This window comes from Schistocerca cancellata, chromosome 8 (assembly GCF_023864275.1).
Source record: "Schistocerca cancellata isolate TAMUIC-IGC-003103 chromosome 8, iqSchCanc2.1, whole genome shotgun sequence".
Taxonomy (NCBI): Eukaryota; Metazoa; Arthropoda; class Insecta; order Orthoptera; family Acrididae; genus Schistocerca; species Schistocerca cancellata.
The window spans coordinates 377,250,905-377,271,335 of record NC_064633.1 but is presented as its reverse complement, the minus strand read 5'-3'; the positions used below and the strand labels follow the sequence as shown (position 1 = coordinate 377,271,335).

General features: G+C 40.8%; 1 protein-coding gene across 3 annotated transcripts in view; it reads left to right on the top strand.

Moving 5' to 3' along the window:
• Positions 1 to 20,431, top strand: part of LOC126095259 (T-complex protein 11-like protein 1) — a 136,974-nt gene that overhangs the window by 38,301 nt on the left and 78,242 nt on the right. For all 3 annotated transcript variants that reach the window (XM_049910015.1, XM_049910017.1, XM_049910016.1), the window contains one exon: positions 12,015 to 12,194. In XM_049910015.1, coding sequence (XP_049765972.1) covers positions 12,015 to 12,194 — 180 coding nt within the window. The remainder of the gene's footprint in view (positions 1 to 12,014; positions 12,195 to 20,431) is intronic.

The following is a 20,431-nucleotide window of genomic DNA, read 5'->3' as shown; positions in this document are numbered from 1 at the left end:
CATACAGTATTCTCTTCACCATAAGAATAATACGAATATAAACATTTTGCCATGTATTCTTTCGTGTTTGCTGCTATCTCACTTAAATCCTGTCTGCCTAATAAACTACGAAACTAGAGTGAGACAACAGCAAACGCGGAAGAATATACGTATCGTGTCATGTTTATATTCGTATTATTCTTATGCCTAATAGTGATACAGTCAGAAATGAAGCACGGCAAGTGACTAGATTTTTAAATCTAAGATGACTCTAATTTCTGTGCAGAATTTGATGTAATAAAGAAGCGGCCGCAAAAATTTTCAAACGGAGAAAAATTTTCGCCTAACTCTTGTTCAGAACATGTTCTATCGTACGCTGTCTATTATTTGATTCTTGTTGATCATTATCAAATAAGTAATCGATTCAAACCAGACGAAGCACGTGAAAAAGTAAGGGTACCCGTATAAATACGGACGGAGCGCCTGACGCATAGCAATGGCTACGTGGTAAAGCTTAACTGCTAAGCTTACGACTCGAACCAAACTACTGTAGCTGTATCATCATTCATTCGACCTAAATTGTGTCTCATATTACAATGGACCAACTTTGTTTCGATTTGGAGATGCGGCCTAAAACTTTTCTCTCCCCTTGAATTTCGAGACTCAAATTTCAGGTGCGGCTTAGATTCGGGAATTTTTTTTTCCTTTATTTCGAGTCTCATTTTTCAGGTGCGGCTTAGATTCGAGTAAATACGGTAGTAATGTTTCACAGGATATTGTATCATGCCCGCCACTAAAAAAACTGTAATTTTTCCCAATTAATTTTGGATCATTAGTCTTCACCAATTATTACAGGATGATTAGGGAACTTAAGTACAAGTGAGCTGAGGTTTTCTCAAAAGGAGACAAGTCTAGTGGGCGATAGAAGGATCCAATCATCATTTTATGCCTGCTCCAGATATGAGTCTTGCCCAATCAATCTCACTGCTGTCAATTTCAGGTTTCAACCAGCTTTCAGTACCTATTATTATGTGAGCTTTACTGCTTCTCAGGAGTGCTTGAAAATCGGGCACTTTGTTGCGAATACTTCGGCAATTAACCATTAGGATTGTAATACTCCACCTATGAGAAGCATTTCCTTCAATATTACACTGATACTACTGGGTTTTTTACTGTTATCCTTATCTGGATTGGATGGAGAGTGGCATAACCTAGAAAACCCTTGTGTATGCCCCACACACAGTCAGTTACCAGAGTATCAGCCTTTGATGTTTAGTACACACCTGACCCATTTAGGGAAACCCTAGAACTCTAAAACCTATGGCACAAGTCTAGGAAGTCATAGCCTGGCTTGTCACAGAACCTCCGAAGTCAATGGTTCAGTCCTTCCACTCAACTCAGAACCAAAAGCCCACAATCAGTTCTGGGAACAATGCTGCAAATTGTGAGCTTTGCTGAAACTCCTTGCACAAGGTGGTTGTTGTCAGAGACGGAATTTTTTTGTAAAATTTTTATAATGAGTTGTTAAGACGCTAATAATAGTTTAGGCATTAATCTAGCATTATAAAACATTTATGGTGACTAAAATTTTGGCTTTCAATATTTGTTTTAAGATTTAGCTAAGAGCTAAACCTTGTGAGGTGGAGCTAGTGGTTCATAAGTGGAGATGGGGCTAGTGGTTCGTAAGTGAGCAGCAGACTGGAACAAGTCTTTAAAATTGTATAATACTGCTGTTTTATAAAAGTTTAGGGAGTATGAGTTAACAGTAAAAAGTAAACCGTAATGTTTCAGTTGCAGTAGACAAATTGCTAGTCAAGATTTTTGCAGATGGGAGGGTCATTGGTGGGGGAGGGGGGGGGGGGGATAAATGGGATTTGCGATCTCTTGTCTTACTATCTGTATAACAAGACCTTAACACCATTCTTTCTTTAGCCATTGTTTTGTGACAGGCCTAGACCACATCATATACACCTGAATCCAAGTGTAGCAATTATTTTTTCACATAACTCATGGTCAGTATATTTCAGAATAGTGGAAGTAGGAATTCAGCAAGCTGATTACTTAACTGACTTAACATATAAAATCTGTGTAGTACCGTCATTTCAGTTGCAAAGTGGACAGTATATTTCATATGCAAGTCTCCAAAGAATTGATGTAATTACCAAAACAGTGACCTCTGTTGCCATCTTTTGTATCATTAGCGGCTTGTGAGTGGAGCTCTATGTTCATTAAGAGTTTTTTCAAATTGATCCCAACTACAGGAGACTGTTACATTTTCATCCTACATGAGTATGACACAAGGCACCATGTAAACAAAGGCTCTTTTAAAATCCAAAATGCATTTTATGATACTAACTTGTGTCAGTTTAGGCATACTCACATTACAGATTCTTCACGTTTTATTACATTCCCTAAAACCTGATGACTGCATCATCATCTCCATCACTCCTCCCAGCAGACAAGGGATCTACCACTGCTATACTTGATTGACGGGAGTATGTAAGCAAGGGTCTACCAGCTGTCTCACATCTCTATGTATGGCATCTGCCATCAAGATACCATCCCTGCAGTACTGACATACAGTCCCTCCTTAAAATCTCAGGCCCCTTACAAGGACTAACACCTCAATCCTAAGAACTTTTCAGTCCACCCAAACCATACACAGCCCCTCCTTTTACCTTGTTCCTAAGATCCACATACCCAGTCACCCCATCCATCCCATAGCTAATGGCTTCAAGGCACCCACTGAACATATATCTGCCTTAATTGATCAACACCTGCAGCCTGTAGTACAAAGACTTCCCTCCTATATTGAAGACACCAACCATTTCCTAGATCGTCTGAAATCTGTGCCAGTTCCTCTCCACTACACATCTTGTGTGTCATCATTGATGTGCCCCACTCTATACCAACACCCCCTTGTACATGGTCTGTCGGCTGTTGTACATTTCCTTAATCGGGACCCACCTGATTCCAAACCTGTGATACTTGTTCTGCTCACCTTACTTAACTTTATACTTACCAGAAACTATTATAACTTTGAGGGGCAGACAAACAAACAAATCAGGAGCATGGCCTTGGGAACCAGGATCTCTTCTTCCAAAGCAAACCTTTTTATGGGTTGCGTGAAGGGCGCTTTCCTGTGATTCATAAGCCTTCAGCCCCTGGTTTGGTTTAAATACATTGATTACATCCTTGCCATATGGACTCGTGTTTTGCTGTGCTATTTCCTGAGAAAATGTGTATGGTCCTTTCATTTTTGATGAAAAGACAAGAATAGGAATCATGTACCTGGATATATTGCAGATCTGGCTTTTTCCACATTTGTGAGAACATGCCAAAAATTTTGTTTTTCAACAAGATGAAGCACCACTGCACTGGCACTGGCATATAAAAGCATTTCTTAATAACGAGCTGGCTTAGTGAAGGATTAACTGTATGGATATCACATTGCAACATGGCCTCTAAGATCACCTTGCCTCAACAAAGTACTTTTTAAAATTACCAAATAAGCAGCAATCAGTTGCAAAATCATGTTTTCTTTAGTTACTTTTGCAAATCGATTTCAACTGATTAACAGCCATCATTGGTGCTTTCAACGAATATGTGCCCTGAGTAGTAACACTGTCTTAAGCAGAGGTCAAACATGACTTTATGTTTTACCTCTGCTTAAGACAGTGTTACTACTCAGGGCACATATTCGTTGAAAGCACCGATGATGGCTGTTTATCAGTTAAATACAATTTGCAAAAGTAAATAAAGAAAACATGATTTTGCGACTGGTTGCTGCTTATTTGGTAATTTTATCGTTTACGGTCGCTGCACAACTTGGGAACCACATGGAGCCCAGCGTTCATAAAGTACTTTTTTTTAAAATTATTTCTAAAAGACTGTCTCTGTGTGCCTCCTCTTCTTACAACTTTGGGTGAACTGGGCCATCGCATAGCAATAGCAGTGAATGGTTGCAAAAATGTGGAATGAGTTTGACTATTGCTGGAAAGTTGTGGTATATCTGGTAGAGAGGAACATTGAATGTTTGTGGAACGTAAATGAAAACTTTTGTCCTAAATTTAATAATAATAAAAAGAGCACTTGTAAGTAAAAGATATACCCTTGTGAAAGTGGATTGTTCCTCTGAAAAAAAAAACTTTGTAGTCCTTTGAATAAGTTAAAATTCACCCAAAGTTTATATATTTACTTGTGTAGTAGATATAGTGTCATAAAATTGGATGAAACTTTCTGATATACCCTATACTAGTTATGTGCTCTGAATCATCAAACTGCTTAGAAATTTTTGCTGGTCATTGGAATGATTTTGTCTCCAGCCTACACAGCCCCAGAGGAGATATTGTAGATGTTCAGATAAAGCTGTGAGACTTGCAGGATTTCATGGATTGTTTAATGAGTTGGGTTTGGTCACAGTACTGTCGTCTGACCTAACCCAGCCATTACTAATGCAGACTACATCTTGTAGATGTGCTAACTCTTCCTTTGCAATTGCCAAATCATAGTGAAGTTCCAAGATTAGTTGCTCTTTTACCAATATTGTTAGTTATAATCACTGCACAGTCAGGTATGATCAGCACCTGCCTTCATAAAATTTGCAGTGCAACGTGCCACATGAAAACAACACTGAAGTGCCCACAATGAATTTTATTGCTGGCAGCTCTGTGGCAGGATCCACACTAGCCAATTTTTGGCACTAAAATTTCTGAGTGACTCATTAAATTGTTGATTGTATGTAAAAGGTGTGGGATTTTTTATTTTATTTTATTTTTTCCTTCAAAATAGTTCAGAAGTTGGTTATTCAGTGACAATAGCATAATGTAATTTAAATAATTTAAGTGTAGATATTTTGATTAATGAACAAGGGAAAGTCCAGGATGGAATAACAACAAAAGGATAGACTGCTACTCACCTCACGGAGGAACCAGCGCATTGAGCCACGCACAGACACAATGAAAAAGACTGCTGAACTTCGCTTTTGAACCGTGTGTGTGTGTGTGTGTGTGTGTGTGTGTGTGTGTGTGTATTTATGATGGAGGGCATAATTTGTCTGAAAGCCAAAAGTTCAGCCGTTTTCTCATTGTGCAGCATTGTGTCTGTCGCAACTCGACATCTTCTCTATGTGGTGAGTACCAGTCAACCCTTTTCATAATGTTGAACTTTTATTAATGAAAGATAATAGAAATAAGATGAAAGAGATTCCTAGTGCCAGTTCAGATTAGTTACTGTGGTTTAACGTATAATGAAGTCTTCTGCTGCAGAAACTGAGATTAAGTTAGGCCACAAGGACTGAAAATGCAATAATAATGCTTTATCATGTAAATTATATCCAATAAATAATTTATGAATATTGAAGTGACTCAAAATAAATAACTTCTGAAATATATTAATACTAACAGAGTACTCGGCATTGACTAGGTATGTATTTGTTCCAATTTTATAGTCCACCTCCTGCTTCCCCTCCCTCTGCCCATCTCCTCCACCCTACTTTATGTCCACCTCTTTCTCCCCCCTCTCTCCATCCATCCATCTCTTCTCCTCCCCCCGAATTCCCTCCATACTCTGTCTATCTCCTCCTGCCCCCCAGTCTACCCATCAGCTGTCCCCCCCCTCCCCCTGTCCGTCTCCTCCTCCTCCTCTGTCTGTCCAGCTCCTCATCCTCACTCTCTCTGTCCATCTCGTCATCACCTCTCTCTGTCCAGCTCCTCATCCTCACTCTCTCTGTCCATCTCATCATCCCCTCTCTCTGTGACCAACACATCCCCTCCTCTGTATCCAACTCTTCATGCCCCCCTCTCTGTCCACCTCCTCCCCCAACTCTCTCTGTCCTTCTCCTCCTCCTCTTTCCTCTCTCTGTCCATATCCTCCACCCCCTCTCTCTGTCAATATCCTCCACCCCCTCTCTCTATCAATATCCTCCACCCCCTCTCTGTCAATATCCTTCTCCTCCTCTCTCTGTCAATATCCTTCTCCCCCCTCTCTCTGTCTATTTGCTCCTCCCCCTCTCTCTGCCCATCTCCTCCTCTCACTCTGCCCATCTCCTCCTCCCACCCTGCCCATCTCCTCCTCCCACCCTGCCCATCTCCTCCTCCCACCATGCCCATCTCCTTCTCCCACACTGTCCATATCCTGCCCCCCCCCCCCCCCCCCCCGTCGATACCATCCTCTCCTTTTTCCCTGTCAGTTTTGACCTCCCCCTCTCTATATCCACTGCCTCCTCTCTCATATCTGTGTACATGTCCTCCTTTTCCATCAGTCTGTCCCACTGTCTCCCTCCCTCTCTCGCCATATTATCCCCCCATCCCAGTAAGAGGTTGCTGGTTCTTACCCCCTACACTATTTCTCACCAGATCATCATAATATTAATTTGTGAACACAAAAATTGAAATACCGATTTTTAATATTAATTGTACCAGGATGCCTATGATCTTTATAAAATTCAAAAGGTACTTTGTCATGTTGTTGTTGTGGTCTTCAGTCCTGAGACTGGTTTGATGCAGCTCTCCATGCTACTCTATCCTGTGCAAGCTTCTTCATCTCCCAGTACTTACTGCAACCTACATCCTTCTGAATCTGCTTAGTGTATTCATCTCTTGGTCTCCCTCTACGATTTTTACCCTCCACGCTGCCCTCCAATGCTAAATTGGTGATCCCTTGATGTCTCAGAACATGTCCTACCAACCGGTCCCTTCTTCTTGTCAAGTTGTGCCACAAACTCCTCTTCTCCCCAATTCTATTCAATACTTCATCATTAGTTATGTGATCTACCCATCTAATCTTCAGCATTCTTCTGTAGCACCACATTTCGAAAGCTTCTATTCTCTTCTTGTCCAAACTATTTATCGTCCATGTTTCACTTCCATACATGGCTACACTCCATACAATACTTTCAGAAATGACTTCCTGACACTTAAATCTATACTCGATGTTAACAAATTTCTCTTCTTCAGAAACGTTTTCCTTACCATTGGCAGTCTACATTTTATATCCTCTCTACTTCGACCATCATCAGTTATTTTGCTCCCCAAATAGAAAAACTCCTTTACTACTTTAAGTGTCTCATTTCCTAATCTAATACCCTCAGCATCTCCTGATGTAATTCCACTACATTCCATTATCCTCGTTTTGCTTTTGTTGATGTTCATCTTATATCCTCCTTTCAAGACACTGTCCATTCTGTTCAACTGCTCTTCCAACTCCTTTGTTGTCTGACAGAATTACAATGTCATCGGCAAACCTCAAAGTTTTTATTTCTTTTCCATGGATTTTAATACCTACTCCGAATTTTTCTTTTGTTTCCTTTATTGCTTGCTCAATATACAGATTGAATAACATCGGGGAGAGGCTACAACCCTGTCTCACTCCCTTCCCAACCAATGCTGCCCTTTCATGCCCCTCGACTCTTATAACTGCCATCTGGTTTCTGTACAAATTGTAAATAGCCTTTCGCTCCCTGTATTTTACCCCTGCCACCTTTAGAATTTGAAAGAGAGTATTCCAGTCAACATTGGCAAAAACTTTCTCTAAGTCTACAAATGCTAGAAACATAGGTTTGCCTTTCCTTAATCTTAATTCTAAGATAAGTCGTAGAGTCAGTATTGCCTCACGTGTTCCAATATTTCTACGGAATCAAAACTGATCTTCTCCGAGGATGGCTTCTACCAGTTTTTCCATTCATCTGTAAAGAATTCATGTTAGTATTTTACAGCTGTGACTTATTAAATTGATAGTTCGGTAATTTTCACATCTGTCAACACCTGCTTTCTTTGGGATTGGAATTATGATATTGCCATAGATGTGCACAAATAAAACTAATGTGTGTATGCAGCCGTTAAGAGTGGTAAAAGGAAATAGAAGCTTTCACGTTCATAATAATTATGTTACCTTCTCTATCATGCTTTAAAATCTCCAGTCCTGAATATCATAAACTGAAGAGCTACTGATGTCTGCCCTGTGCAATGAATAAGTGCCAGGGTAGAAATGACACACAAAAGTAACAACATTTCGAGAAATCGTGTTATGGGGGCTTTTAAATTTACATTTTTCATTTGCAGTAAATCATGCATACCAGGCACCTGCAATGCAACAGCTGCTAGGTTGATAATGATGTCACCAGTGAAAATCAACATATCATAGTAACGAAGTCTGTAAATAATGTTCTATATTGGCATTGTTATTTCACTTACATTTTTGTATGTTTGAAGTAAGTTCCTAACTTTTAAATTCTTCATTTTGAATAACTACGATTTCCCTTGTTATGAGGAAACTATATTTGCTTTAGGCTATGCCTCGAAGAAGAACTTTAATGGGTCAGACTGAAAGACAAAGAGCTAGAGAGAGAGAATTTTTGCACAGAGAAAGTAGTAGGAATAATTCCAAATAATTTTGAGAACTGTAATTGTGGTTTGATGAACTTCGGTACAGAGCTTGTAACGCAAATCATTTTGTGTCTGAGGTGGCTTTACGTGATGCAAAAGCATTCACATTGTTTTGCCATGAGGGAAAAGTTAATTTGCCACCATCAACACAAAATTTATTTTTCAATGCAGTTTCCCTTCAAATGATCAAACAATTAAAGAGAACTCAAAGAATTATTTCTAATACCCACAGTATTTTCTATCAAAGATCAGCACCACTGACACAGTTGGTCGAATTTTGACCACAGGCAATACCAGTAACAAGTAATAGGTGCACAAAGTTTGGTTGGAATCAATCCAGGGGTTTAGGAGGGTATTTTTTACCCATGGATTTGTCCGCATACACACTTATATTTCACACACGTCACTTACGTCCCTCAAGAATTTTGGAATTTTGCCCTGCAGTTTCGCTTTCATGCAGCTCAATGTCTGTGTCGACACATGCTCTGAACTTTGTACAATGATATAATTTAGTAGATACATTCAGTGCCATATGTGGATAATGTCTGGGAAATGTCTTACAAATAGGGTTAGTAGAAAGAAGTAATAAATTTGAATGTCATGCATGATGCAGCAGTTTGTCATGCATCTCAGTACTATGACATTATACACTCCTGGAAATGGAAAAAAGAACACATTGACACCGGTGTGTCAGACCCACCATACTTGCTCCGGACACTGCGAGAGGGCTGTACAAGCAATGATCACACGCACGGCACAGCGGACACACCAGGAACCGCGGTGTTGGCCGTCGAATGGCGCTAACTGCGCAGCATTTGTGCACAGCCGCCGTCTATGTGTCAGCCAGTTTGCCGTGGCATACGGAGCTCCATCGCAGTCTTTAACACTGGTAGCATGCCGCGACAGTGTGGACGTGAACCGTATGTGCAGTTGACGGACTTTGAGCGAGGGCGTATAGTGGGCATGTGGGAGGCCGGGTGGACGTACCGCCAAATTGCTCAACACGTGGGGCGTGAGGTCTCCACAGTACATCAATGTTGTCGCCAGTGGTCGGCGGAAGGTGCACTTGCCCGTCGACCTGGGACCGGACCGCAGCGACGCACGGATGCACGCCAAGACCGTAGGATCCTACGCAGTGCCGTAGGGGACCGCACCGCCACTTCCCAGCACATTAGGGACACTGTTGCTCCTGGGGTATCGGCGAGGACCATTCGCAACCGTCTCCATGAAGCTAGGCTACGGTCCCGCACACCGTTAGGCCGTCTTCCGCTCACGCCCCAACATCGTGCAGCCCGCCTCCAGTGGTGTCGCGACAGGCGTGAATGGAGGGACGAATGGAGACGTGTCGTCTTCAGCGATGAGAGTCGCTTCTGCCTTGGTGCCAATGATGGTCGTATGCGTGTTTGGCGCCGTGCAGGTGAGCGCCACAGTCAGGACTGCATACGACCGAGGCACACAGGGCCAACACCCGGCATCATGGTGTGGGGAGCGATCTCCTACACTGGCCGTACACCACTGGTGATCGTCGAGGGGACACTGAATAGTGCACGGTACATCCAAACCGTCATCGAACCCATCGTTCTACCATTCCTAGACCGGCAAGGGAACTTGCTGTTCCAACGGGACAATGCACGTCCGCATTATCTCGTGCCACCCAACGTGCTCTAGAAGGTGTAAGTCAACTACCCTGGCCAGCAAGATCTCCGGATCTGTCCCCCATTGAGCATGTTTGGGACTGGATGAAGCGTCGTCTCACGCGGTCTGCACGTCCAGCACGAACGCTGGTCCAACTGAGGCGCCAGGTGGAAATGGCATGGCAAGCCGTTCCACAGGACTACATCCAGCATCTCTACGATCGTCTCCATGGGAGAATAGCAGCCTGCATTGCTGCGAAAGGTGGATATACACTGTACTAGTGCCGACATTGTGCTGTGCATGCTCTGTTGCCTGTGTCTATGTGCCTGTGGTTCTGTCAGTGTGATCATGTGATGTATCTGACCCCAGGAATGTGTCAATAAAGTTTCCCCTTCCTGGGACAATGAATTCACGGTGTTCTTATTTCAATTTCCAGGAGTGTATGTCCTGTACTATGTGTCATACAAGGGTGTAATTTTGCAGGTTCATTCAGTGGTGTATGTGAAAACTGTGTGCAAAATGAGTCACAAATACAGTTAGTTGTAAAGACATAATAAATTAAAACACCATGCGTGATTTGGCAGTTTTACTTTAAGAAACAGCAAAAATTTAGTAAGTGATGAACTTTTTCGCTTTCATCATTTTGTTCGGGTTATCAACAAGAAAAAGTTTCTTAAAGATTAGAAATTAAGTATAAAGTTGCTGCAAGTCATTAAGCACTCTCACTCTCAAATACTGAATGAATAAATTATGGGTAATTTTGTGTTGTGGACATAGTTCTTTTTTATCCCCATCCGTTGATAGGTACATGGTTCTTATCCCCACAGTGACTCCTTCCAGACAGTTAATGGTATGTGTACAAAGTTTTAGGAGGAGATGTGGTACATACAACATGTACATGCATACATTCATTTTTATGGGTGTAATTAGTCTAAAACATATCTTAATTACTCTGAGTTTTCACTACTTAACATTTACGTTTCTTAGGCATGAGTGTATTACTGTCACTGGGAAAGCTCTAAAATTGAACTTTAGAGCAGTAATGGAATGTTCAAATTTGGTCAATAGACTTTATCGTAGAATCTTCATAACATGTTAAATTGTTATAAATATGAACTTGTAAACAGCAGTATCCAAATGATTAATTTGGTTGTTTTTTAGGAACACTTCAATAATTGTACTACTTTCTAATGGCAACAATCAGATTATAATTTACTTGTCTATCTTATGCTGAGATTCAATGTTGAGTACAGCTGACATTACTAATCTGGATGATCTTTCTTTTAACCTCCCTGTCTCTAACTTCAGATAAAAAGCTTGCTCTTACGAATTGTTAATATTTTAGAGCGTACTGCCAAGGGAAAAGTTACGTATGATCACCTTAATAAACTAGTGACATCACTTTTAACTGAAATAAAGGTTTGTGATGCTTTTTTTGTAACACTTCCCTAAAGCAGTCTTGGACTAAATCTTCTACTCCCAATTCTTACAATATTACTTGCAACATGTACTTCCCTCCATTTAGACTATAAGTCTCTGTTCAGTATCAATTTGTTTTAGTATTTGTCAATATCCTCCAACTGTTATTCCCTTACTTCATTCTCTCTCGGCAGTTTTGTTTATCTTCCGTTTAAAAAGAAGTTTTTACTGTTTTCAGTGTTTCTTCTATCTTTTGTGGACTGCGTACATTGATGTGCTTTTTGCTCAGTGTGTACTGCCATTTTTTATTCTGTTCCTCCTCTTCATAAATGTACCTGAGGTATGCTTTTACTGGGTTATCTGACTTTTATTTACAAAGTAGTGCACACAGTAAGTCTGCTTGTCCATTCAGCTTTCAGAAAAGGGTAAATGATGAAAAAAATATTTTTGTTTGTTATTCCCAGTATCATTTGTAAAATTTTTATGTAGCTGTCTTTTCATTTGTGTCAGTCTACTCTTCATTTTCCTGCTTAAGACTGATAATAAAATATTAATTTCCTTATTTATTTAGTATATTTACTGGCATTTCATTTTCAGATTGAGGATTACACCAGGATATGCTTTACCGGTACCAGGTATCGCAGCATCACCACCGAAGTTTGTCTCACTGGAAGAGATTATGCAAGCTGCAAAAGGATTGAATAACATGGCGCTTGCTCATGAAATTGCAGTTGATAAAAATTTTGAGTTGCAAAGACTAGATCCACCAGAAGACAGGTCAGTAACCTCTTTTTCACACACACACACACACACACACACACACACACACAGAGAGAGAGAGAGAGAGACTAATCAGTCACAGCATTATTGATGAGTAATTTAATGAAGCAGTAATATCTAGGGTAGGATGTGCTGTGGAAAAAAAATGGTAGTACATCTTTATTGTTGGCTCTTCTGATCCAACATCAAGGCCTTCTTGCTGTGGCCTTTGCCATTTCAACATAAATGTGGGAAATTCTGGCACTCAAGAAGTTCATTACCATAGGTGTGTATAATTGTATATTAAGTAAAGTTGCGGTGATAGGTGGAAGAATTCACTGGTCATGCTTATAACTGTTCGGACCTGCCCCTCTAACATTACCATTTGTGTTCATAACATATTTTTGCTGCAGTGCCATCATTAGCAAAGCCTATATCCTGAGTACATTATTTACTGCATGCAGCTGTGACTGACATTCTTCATTGTTTGAGGCATACATGTCATTTTTTAACTGCATGACCTGTATCCTCTGTGTACCCTTTATCACACTTCACCTAATTTCATACACAGCTGTGTTGGTTCTGGCTATCCATCATAATAGATTTTACTTTGTGGTTGCTGTAAAAAATGGCTTTTAAATTTTTACATTGAAAAATCCCTAACAATTTGTCACATTCTTTATAGATGACAGAAAGTAAATTTTTGTAGTGCTCTCTCTTCTTGTGCTTTCATGCCTTCTGTTTTCTTCTCTGCTGAGCTTTGTCTACTGATTTTTGTGTGTAGCCATTTGTTACCGGTCTAATACAGAACCACTTCAGCAATGTGGGAAGCGACTCTTAAAGTGGCAGCGATATTATTTGTGAGGCATGTAGTTCCACTTTCGACTGCTACCACTAGGGGTCACAACAAACACATCACATAAGGGTGTTTTTTGAACTTCTACAGGATACAAACACACAGCCTGGGAGCAGGTTGGCATTTTCAATCTCTGCTGTGAAGCCTTCATTATGCTGAGTAATGAATGCAAGTGTTACCTCTCCCTTCAGCATCTGGAATTTGATTTGGAACTCTTGTTTCATGTTGTGTTGTTTAATAATAATCTGGCTTTTTTCATTTGTACTGATTTGTGCTCATATTTCTTGCAGTCATGTTATTTACGCTCGACTGCATTTCAGCCATTGACTTTGCATTTATTTTGATTAGTAGCAATGACCTCTCTAGATTGTCTTAAGATATGACACATATGTGGCAGGAAGGAAACTGTTGTGTATTGATTGCACTTCATGGATACATAGTTCATTGAAAAAGGCAGCAGCAGCTGATGCTACAGTTGTTGATGTTCCAACAGCAGCAACAACAAGAACAAATTCAGTGGTAGTTCAAGATACTACATAAATGTTGTTGTTGTGGTCTTCAGTCCTGAGACTGGTTTGATGCAGCTCTCCATGCTACTCTATCCTGTGCAAGCTTCTTCATCTCCCAGTACCTACTGCAACCTACATCCTTCTGAATCTGCTTAGTGTATTCATCTCTTGGTCTCCCTCTACGATTTTTACCCTCCACGCTGCCCTCCAATACTAAATTGGTGATCCCTTGATGCCTCAGAACATGTCCTACCAACTGATCCCATTTTCTGGTCAAGTTGTGCCACAAACTTCTCTTCTCCCCAATCCTATTCAATACTTCCTCATTAGTTATGTGATCTACCCATCTAATCTTCAGCATTCTTCTGTAGCACCACATTTCAAAAGCTTCTATTCTCTTCTTGTCCAAACTATTTATCATCCATGTTTCACTTCCACACATGGCTACACTCCATACAAATACTTTCAGAAATGACTTCCTGACACTTAAATCTATACTCGATGTTAACAAATTTCCCTTCTTAAGAAACACTTTCCTTGCCATTGCCAGTCTACATTTTATATCCTCTCTACTTCGACCATCATCAGTTATTTTGCTCCCCAAATAGCAAAACTCCTTTACTACTTTAAGTGTCTCATTTCCTAATCTAATTCCCTCAGCGTCACCCTCGTTTTGCTTTTGTTGATGTTCATCTTATATCCTCCTTTCAAGACGCTATCCATTCCATTCAGCTGCTCTTCCAAGTCCTTTGCTGTCTCTGACAGAATTACAATGTCATCGGCGAACCTCAAAGTTTTTATTTCTTCTCCATGGATTTTAATACCTACTCTGAATTTTTCTTTTGTTTCCTTTACTGCATGCTCAATATACAGATTGAATAACATCGGGGAGAGGCTACAACCCTGTCTTGCTCCCTTCCCAACCACTGCTTCCCTTTCATGTCCCTCGACTCTTATAACTGCCATCTGGTTTCTGTACAAATTATAAATAGCCTTTCGCTCCCTGTATTTTACCCCTGCCACCTTTAGAATTTGAAAGGGAGTATTCCAGTCAACATTGTCAAAAGCTTTCTCTAAGTCTACAAATGCTAAAAACATAGGTTTGCCTTTCCTTAATCTTTCTTCTAAGATAAGTCGTAAGGTCAGTATTGCCTCACGTGTTCCAATATTTCTACGGAATCCAAACTGATCTTCCCCAAGGTCGGGTTCTACTAGTTTTTCCATTCGTCTGTAAAGAATTCGTGTTAGTATTTTGCAGCTGTGGCTTATTAAACTGATTGTTCGGTAATTTTCACATCTGTCAACACCTGCTTTCTTTGGGATTGGAATTATTATATTCTTCTTGAAGTCTGAGGGTATTTCGCCTGTTTCATACATCTTGCTCACCAGATGGTAGAGTTTTGTCAGGACTGGCTCTCCCAAGGGCGTCAGTAGTTCCAATGGAATGTTATCTACTCCGGGGGCCTTATTTCAACTCAGGTCTTTCAGTGCTCTGTCATACTCTTCATGCAGTATCGTATCTCCCATTTCATCTTCATCTACATCCTCTTCCATTTCCATAATATTGTCCTCAAGTACATCGCCCTTGTGTAGACCCTCTATATACTCCTTCCACCTTTCTGCTTTCCCTTCTTTGCTTAGAACTGGGTTTCCATCTGAGCTCTTGATGTTCATACAAGTGGTTCTCTTATCTCCAAAGGTCTCTTTAATTTTCCTGTAGGCAGTATCCATCATACCCCTAGTGAGATAAGCCTCTACATCCTTACATTTGTCCTCTAGCCATCCCTGCTTAGCCATTTTGCACTTCCTGTCGATCTCATTTTTGAGATGTTTGTATTCCTTTTTGCCTGCTTCATTTACTGCATTTTTATATTTTCTCCTTTCATCAATTAAATTCAATATTTCTTCTGTTACCCAAGGATTTCTACTAGCCCTCGTCTTTTTACCTACTTGATCCTCTGCTGCCTTCACTACTTCATCCCTCAAAGCTACCCATTCTTCTTCTACTGTATTTCTTTCCCCCATTCGTGTCAATTGTTCCCTTATGCTCTCCCTGAAACTCTGTACAACCTCTGGTTCTTTCAGTTTATCCAGGTCCCATCTCCTTAAGTTCCCACCTTTTTGCAGTTTCTTCAGTTTTAATCTACAGGTCATAACCAATAGATTGTGGTCAGAGTCCACATCTGCCCCTAGAAATGTCTTACAATTTAAAACCTGGTTCCTAAATCTCTGTCTTACCATTATGTAATCTATCTGATACCTTTTAGTATCTCCAGGGTTCTTCCATGTATACAACCTTCTATCGTGATTCTTAAACCAAGTGTTAGCTATGATTAAGTTGTGCTCTGTGCAAAATTCTACCAGGCGGCTTCCTCTTTCATTTCTTAGCCCCAATCCATATTCACCTACTATGTTTCCTTCTCTCCCTTTTCCTACTACCGAATTCCAGTCACCCATGACTATTAAATTTTCGTCACCCTTCACTATCTGAATAATTTATTTTATTTCATCATACATTTCTTCAATTTCTTCGTCATCTGCAGAGCTAGTTGGCATATAAACTTGTACTACTGTAGTAGGTGTGGGCTTCGTATCTATCTTGGCCACAATAATGCGTTCACTATGCTGTTTGTAGTAGCTTACCCGCATTCCTATTTTCCTATTCATTATTAAACCTACTTCTGCATTACCCCTATTTGATTTTGTGTTTATAACCCTGTAGGCACCTGACCAGAAGTCTTGTTCCTCCTGCCACCGAACTTCACTAATTCCCACTATATCTAACTTTAACCTATCCATTTCCCTTTTTAAATTTTCTGACCTACCTGCCCGATTAAGTGATCTGACATTCCACGCTCCGATCCATAGAACGCCAGTTTTCTTTCTCCTGATAACGACATCCTCTTGAGTAGTCCCCGCCCGGAGATCCGAATGGGGGACTATTTTACCTCCGGAATATTTTACCCAAGATGATGCCATCATCATTTAATCATACAGTAAAGCTGCATGCCCTCGGGAAAAATTACGGCCGTAGTTTCCCCTTGCTTTCAGCCATTCGCAGTACCAGCACAGCAAGGCCGTTTTGGTTATTGTTACAAGGCCAGATCAGTCAATCATCCAGACTGTTGCCCTTGCAACTACTGAAAAGGCTGCTGCCCCTCTTCAGGAACCACACGTTTGTCTGGCCTCTCAACAGATACCCTCCGTTGTGGTTGCACCTACGGTACAGCTATCTGTATCGCTGAGGCACACAAGCCTCCCCACCAATGGCAAGGTCCATGGTTCATGGGTGGAGGCTACATAAATAGCAGAACAATTTGGTGAGGTGCATAGCTGAGGGAGACAACAGTCTGCCAGTTGGCATCAACACCAATGGTATGTACACCAGCACCTACATTTCCGCTATTTGAGGTTCAATGGAAACTGTTGTTTTGCAGGCTAATAACCTTTCTGATACCCACTTTCAATCTGTCTTGTTATTGTCTCTTTTAGTCACATTTACAAGATGGTTCACAAATGATGACCACTCATAGAATCTTTTGGTTTTGAAACTCAAACATGTGTTGTGGCTGCTAGTCTATGCGTCAACTGGTGTCAGAAGAAAGTAAACCACTCATATTGAAGTAGGACTTTAGATCGCAATGACAAGAAATAATTATCTAGACCTGGATGAGAAATTATCTTGGCAATTATTCCTAGTCTTACTTTTATTTTCTCAATGAAATTTAATTAAATTAAATAATCTGAAATAGTAGAGAGATATATTTAACTTGACCATGAGACGGCCAGAGAAAACCATGCATCACAAATTAAGAATGATTTATGAGTAATCTTTGAATAATACAGGTATATCTCTGAGCTCAGCTCTTCTTGTTGTGCTTCTTGAGTGCAGGCAGACATCATGGACTGTCAGTCATGAGTCATCAGTTACGAAGGCAGTAAGGAAATGGGAAGCAATGTCACGTCGTAGTGTGTATAATTGCAATATTGCTTTCTGTTCTGGAATTTATATTAAAAATATGTACTTCCATGAAAGGAAATAATAAGGGAGTTACAAAAGAGAAGAATGCATATCAGAAATTATTTCAAGTTGTATCCCAAAAGAGCCTTACAGAAAAAGAATTCTGCAACAAGGAAATGAAATCCATACAACTACATGACAATCGAACTTCTACACAGGAACTGGCAAACAATTCATACATCATCACCTCTTATTCAAAATAAGAGATGAAAGGTGCTGTCATAACAAATTAACAGAACTTGTAACCATAGAGAACAGTTCTGTATAAAAAAAATTACTCTTTAGAAGCTGGCTGGCTGAATTATGCTGCAATTGGGAACTAAATGATGGTATTGTAGGACCGTATCCACAAGTATCAAGACATCCAATTCATCACATTTAAATATAGATATAAACTCTTGTTTATATGATTAAATAATCTCTTTATTACTCACTTTTTTATAATGTAATTACATTTTTTATTTGATTCTGCTACAATATCAATCCTGGTCGACCAACCTACCCTGTCTTAGTTGACTGAAATTTTCTACACTCACAGTATAATACAAGTTATACCAAATCTTTAACCTAGAATGTGGTGATGTGTGTAGCACATGGCAAGGAAGTTCTTGCTACCTTTCTTAAACAGTATAACGCTAATTCAAGCAAGGTTCTTCACATAGCTTTATCATTTGAAATTATGGGCAACAGTAGCCGACCAAGACAGACGCAGCAACAGGGAAGTAAACGGCTTTTATCATTTATGAGTTCCTAACCAGGAGCGAATTTTATTATATCTGTGTGCTTTAATAGTTCAGTTGCTTGTGCTTCTGCATGTAAATTTAATATCTAATAGACACAGTTGTCGCATTTTTGTTTGTGTTGGAAAGTAAACCGATTTTGTGACATATTAAAAGTTGCGCAGCGCGTGCCAATAGTCCGTTTATCTACAAAGTTTAGTTTTCCGTGGCCTTTAGTATGGACAGGGACTGCAATTGTTATGTGCAGAAGTGAGCAAAGTTGGCGACACTTCGCTCTCAGCTTCAGGCTGTGATGGCTTTGGTTACACAGCTTGAGGCTGCAGTGTATGGACACCACTGTTGTGGGCCGGCTGTGGGGGATCCAACGGACGTCCAGCACGTTAGAGTCCTCCGATCGGCCCTCACCAGTGGCCAACCCAGTTACTGCTGGCACTGAGGCTGACCCCTCACCTGTGGTTGAGTGAGAGGTCGCCCCATGGTAAAGCAGGTGGTGAAAGACTTCCCAAGCGGCTGCACGTTAGGCCTCCCCGGTTTGTCTGACAAACAGGTTCCAGGTGCTGTCAGTGGCTGACACTGTCACTGAGCCAGATGCTGTTGCCTGTCCTGTTTCAGAGAAAGAGGAAACCACTCAGCCTGCAATATCCAGGCAATCGCAGAGGGTGGGATTATTGGTAGTTGGAATCTCCAACGTTAGGCTCGTTATGGAGTGCCTTAGGGACTTGGCCGACAAGGAGGGTAAGAAATCCAATGTACACTCTGTGTGCATACCGGGTGGAGTCATTCCAGATGTGGAAAGGGTCCTCCTGGATGCCATGAGGAGCACAGGGTGCAGGCAGCTGCAGGTGGTGGCTCACGTCGGTACCAATGATGTGTGTCACTTTGGATCAAAAGAGATTCTCTCTGGTTTGGAGTGGCTAACAGAAGTGGTAAAGGCTGCCAGTCTTGCTTGCAAGATGAAAGCAGAGCTGACCATTTGCAGCATAGTCAACAGGACCCATTGCGGACCTCTGATACAGAGCCAAGTGGAGGGTCTGAATCAGAATCTCGGACGGTTCTGTGACCGTGTAGGCTACAGATTCCTCGACTTGCACCAAAAGGTGGTTGCATTTCGGGCTCCGCTGAATAGGTCAGGTTTCCACTATACGCAGGAGGTGGCTACATGGGTAGCAGGGGCTGTGTGGCATGGACTGGGCAGTTTTTTAGGTTAGAGGGTCTCGGGAAAACACAAGAAGGGCGTCAGTCACAAAGGGTGCAGGCTGAACACAGGAAGAACGTAGATACAGGAACCTTTGGTATAACAGTTGTAAATTATCGTAGCTGTGTTGGGAAAGTACCAGAGCTCCAAGCACTAATAGAAAGCACTGATGCTCAAATCGTTATAGGCACTGAAAGCTAGCTAAAGCCAGATATAAGCTCAGCCGGAATTTTTGCTAAGAACCTAACGGTGTTCTGAAAGGATAGGCTAAACACGGTTGGTGGTGGCGTGTTTGTTGCTGTCAGAAGTAGTTTATCTTGTCGCGAAATTGAAGTAGATTCTTCCTGTGAGTTATTATGGGCAGAGGTCAATGTTGGCTGGAATAAAATAATAATTGGATCCTTTTACCGACCTCCCAATTCAGATGATACAGTTGCTGAAAGGTTCAAAGAAAACTTGAGTTTGATTTAAAACACGTACCCGACTCATTCGATAATAGTTGGAGGTGACTAATTTACCCTCAATATGTTGGTGAAAATACATGTTTAATTCCGGAGGTACGCATAAAACATCATCCGAAATTGTGCTAAACGCATTCTCTGAAAATTATTTAGAGTAGTTAGTTCATGAGCCCACGCGAATTGTAAATTGTTGTGAAATCACACTTGACCTCTTAGCAGCAAATAATCCTGAGTTAATAACGAGCATCAAAACCAGTTCAGGGATTAGTGAACACAGGGTTGTCGTAGCGAGATTGAATACTGTAATCCCCAAATTGTCAAAAAATATACCTATTCAAAAAAAGCAGATAAAAATTCACTTGACGCCTTCCTGAGAGACAATCTCCACTCATTCCAAATTAATAATATAAATGTAGACCAGCTTTGGCTTAAATTCAAAGAAATAGTATTGGCAGCAATTGAGAGATTTATAC